The sequence below is a fragment of the Phaseolus vulgaris genome, chromosome 11, assembly GCF_000499845.2.
Source record: "Phaseolus vulgaris cultivar G19833 chromosome 11, P. vulgaris v2.0, whole genome shotgun sequence".
Classification (NCBI taxonomy): domain Eukaryota; kingdom Viridiplantae; phylum Streptophyta; class Magnoliopsida; order Fabales; family Fabaceae; genus Phaseolus; species Phaseolus vulgaris.
Window position 1 is genome coordinate 43,302,615 of NC_023749.2, and position 3,286 is coordinate 43,305,900.

Consider the following 3,286-nt stretch of genomic DNA (forward strand, 5'->3'; position numbering starts at 1 on the left):
TTTTTATTAGTTTTCAACGGGGGACAAAAGGATATATTTTGTTGAATATTCAATCAAGAGAAATTTTTGTGTCTAGGGATGTTGTCTTTTATGAACATGTTTTTCGATACCAAAGGGTTCAAGATACTAGCAATGAAACTAACAGTGTCGACATTAATGATCAAATTTTGTTTGTTGAAGATCAATCTGTCTTAAGTCGGCCATCACAAGCCATTATTGCACCTTGTGATAATACACCTTGTGATAATGTTGAAAATAGCAGTGATAATAATTCTGAGTCACAAATTGAGGTTTCAGAAGAAGATTGTTCCCATATAGACCAAAACCTCAATGAAAATCATGATATAGAACAAAGTTCTGAATCAGATTCATTTGTCTGAATGAGCAGAAGAATAAAAAAACCACTTGAGTATTTAAAGGATTATCATTGTAACCTTAATGTTTCCAGTACATCTTCAAGAGTTAAATATCCTTTGAATTCTATTTTGTCTTATAGCAATTTATCACCTTCTTACAAATCTTTTGTTATGTCTCTTTCTTCACATGTTGAGCCAAACACTTATTCTGAAGCTGTGAAACATGACTGTTGGAGAAAAGCTATACAATGTGAGATATCTGCTTTAGAGTCAAATCAAACTTGGGAGACTGCTCTTCTGCCTTAGAACAAAGCTGTCATAGTTTGCAAATGGGTATTCAAAATAAAATATAAGGCCGATGGAACAATTGAAAGGTATAAAGCAAGGTTAGTGGCAAAGGGATATACACAAACATAAGGCATTGACTACCTCGATACTTTCTCTCCAGTAGCAAAGATGACCACCATAAGGTTGCTTCTTTCTTTAGCTTCTATTTATAATTGAGAATTGAAACAATTAGACATAAACAATGCCTTTTTACATGGAGATTTGAAAGAAGATGTATACATGGTTGCTCCTCCTGGATTGACTTCTATTCCACCAGGAAAAGTTTGTAAACTAAAAAAGACTTTATATGGCCTTAAGCAAGCCAGCAGAGAATGGTTTGCCAAACTGTCATCATTTTTGCTTTCTATGGGATATACTCAATCTATGAATGATCATTCCTTGTTCATTAATTCTTCTGAAAGATCTTTTACAGCATTATTGGTATATGTGGATGATATAATATTGGCAGGAAATGATAAAGAAGAGATTGTTCGAATCAAACAAGCCTTGAATCAGACATTCAAGATTAAAGATCTTGAGAATTTAAGATACTTTCTTGGTCTAGAAGTAGTAAGAAGTAAGACATAAATAATGGTAAATCAAAGGAAATATGCATTGGAATTATTAACCGATGCAGGTCTTTTAGCCTGCAAACCTGCACCCACTCCTATTGATAATCATGAGAAATTCTCTTCTACTGAAAGTGTTCCTTTCACATATATCCAAACCTACAGAAGATTGATTGGAAGGCTTATGTATCTCACTAATACCCGACCTGACATAACATTTTTTGTGCAACAACTTTCTCAGTTTCTTGCTAAGCCTACAATTGCTCACTATAATGCAGCTATTAGAATTCTTAGATATATCAAAGGGGCTCCAAGTCTTGGTCTATTTTTCTCTTCCACTACTTCTGTTCATCTCAAAGCATTTTGTGATAGTGATTGGGGCACCTGCAGTGATTCAAGACAATCAGTGACTGGTTTTAGTGTGTATCTTGGGAATTCTCTCGTATCTTGGAAATCAAAGAAGCAAGGAACAATATCAAAGAGTTCTTGTGAAGCTTAATACAGGGCAATGGCCATTGTTACATGTGAAATTTAATGGCTAACTTATCTTCTTCAAGATTTCAAAGTTCCTTTTGAGCAACCATCTCTTTTATACTATGACAATGACTCAGCAAGATACATTGCAGCAAATCCAGTATTTCACGAGTGTACAAAACATATAGAAATAGATTGTCACGTGGTAAGGGAAAAATTAAAGAAGGGTCTCATCCATTTGCTTTCCATTTCCACCACATAGCAACTGGCTGATATTTATACCAAAGCTTTAAGTCCTCAATCTTTTAAGAATATTTGTTCCAAGCTGGGTTTCATCATTAAAGGGTACAGATACCATAGTTATAGAAGGATCCTAATACTAATTGGGAGTCTTTTCTAATTATCAGTTTCTCTTTATAGAGGAGAATAATTGGGTGTCTTTTCTAATTATCAGTTGTTTCTCTTTATAGAGGTGAATAACCTTTATTTTGTCTTTGTGATATTATTTTAGTATTTAATTATTGATTTTTTTCCTTCTTTAGAATGAGTGTAGTACTTGTATATATTCAAACCATTTGTTTTGATTTGAATAATAAGAAAGAAGAGATATTCATTCTCATATCCTTTGTCTTCAGTTTACTCTTTTGTTCATCTATGTTCTCTTTTGTTCATCTCTGTTCTATTTTGTAATATATCCAAAAAAAAATTATTTTACTAACTAATCAATAGTTTATTTTAATTTAAAATATTAATCAATAAAACTATATTATGGAGTGTAAGGCGATGGTTCTACCCACCTCACCCTTAGATAGCCCTTAGATGAGAAATAGAAGAGAATGAGAGCATGTTTTAACTTTCTTTAAAAAAAATAATCGAGTTTTCTTTTCAATGTTTTCCACAAAAGGCCATGAAAATCTTAGGTCTAAAAATTTATATAAAATAACTAAAGTATAATTATGGTATGGAATAAACTATAGTGGACGAAGAAGACCAGGTGTTATTCAGAATTTTGTAATATCAGTCATTATTTAACTATAAATAATTTGTATAATATCATAATTAATATATATATATATATCAATTCTTTTATATCCGTTATACTTTGGATCAAAATAAAATAAATTTATTACATTCCATAACAATATCCATCATAACTATTGAATGGATGAGTGAATAGTTATCTAATGATTTATCTTACTTCATATCATACTTTAGAGTATTTTTCACTACAATGAATTTGACATGATCATGTCTACCGCACCATAGTATGGGAGATATTACACTTTGGAGTACTAATCTCTTAATTCTCTTTTCATTTTTTAAACATTATTCATATTTTTTTGTCCATAGTACTAATTTTTAAAGTATAAAGACTGTATGATAACATAATCTCTTCTAATAAAGTTATTTGTGCATACAGTTTTCGAAATCAATCTCTGATTAATATCAATTATATCACTTTTACTTAGTAATTTTATTATTTTGATTTACTTATACTATTAAATTTTTTTAACTTTTATATGATTTTAGATCGATAAATTGAAAATATAAACAATTTTG

The 3,286-nt window shown here is 30.6% G+C and overlaps 1 protein-coding gene across 1 annotated transcript; it reads left to right on the plus strand.

Annotated features, from left to right (window-relative positions):
- Positions 1-714: 714 nt before the first annotated feature.
- LOC137808133 (uncharacterized mitochondrial protein AtMg00810-like) lies at positions 715-1,751 on the plus strand. Its single transcript, XM_068609095.1, has 3 exons — positions 715-742; positions 1,153-1,260; positions 1,321-1,751. The coding sequence occupies exons 1-3, from the start codon at positions 715-717 to the stop codon at positions 1,749-1,751; spliced, it is 567 nt and encodes a 188-aa protein (XP_068465196.1).
- Positions 1,752-3,286: the final 1,535 nt, after the last annotated feature.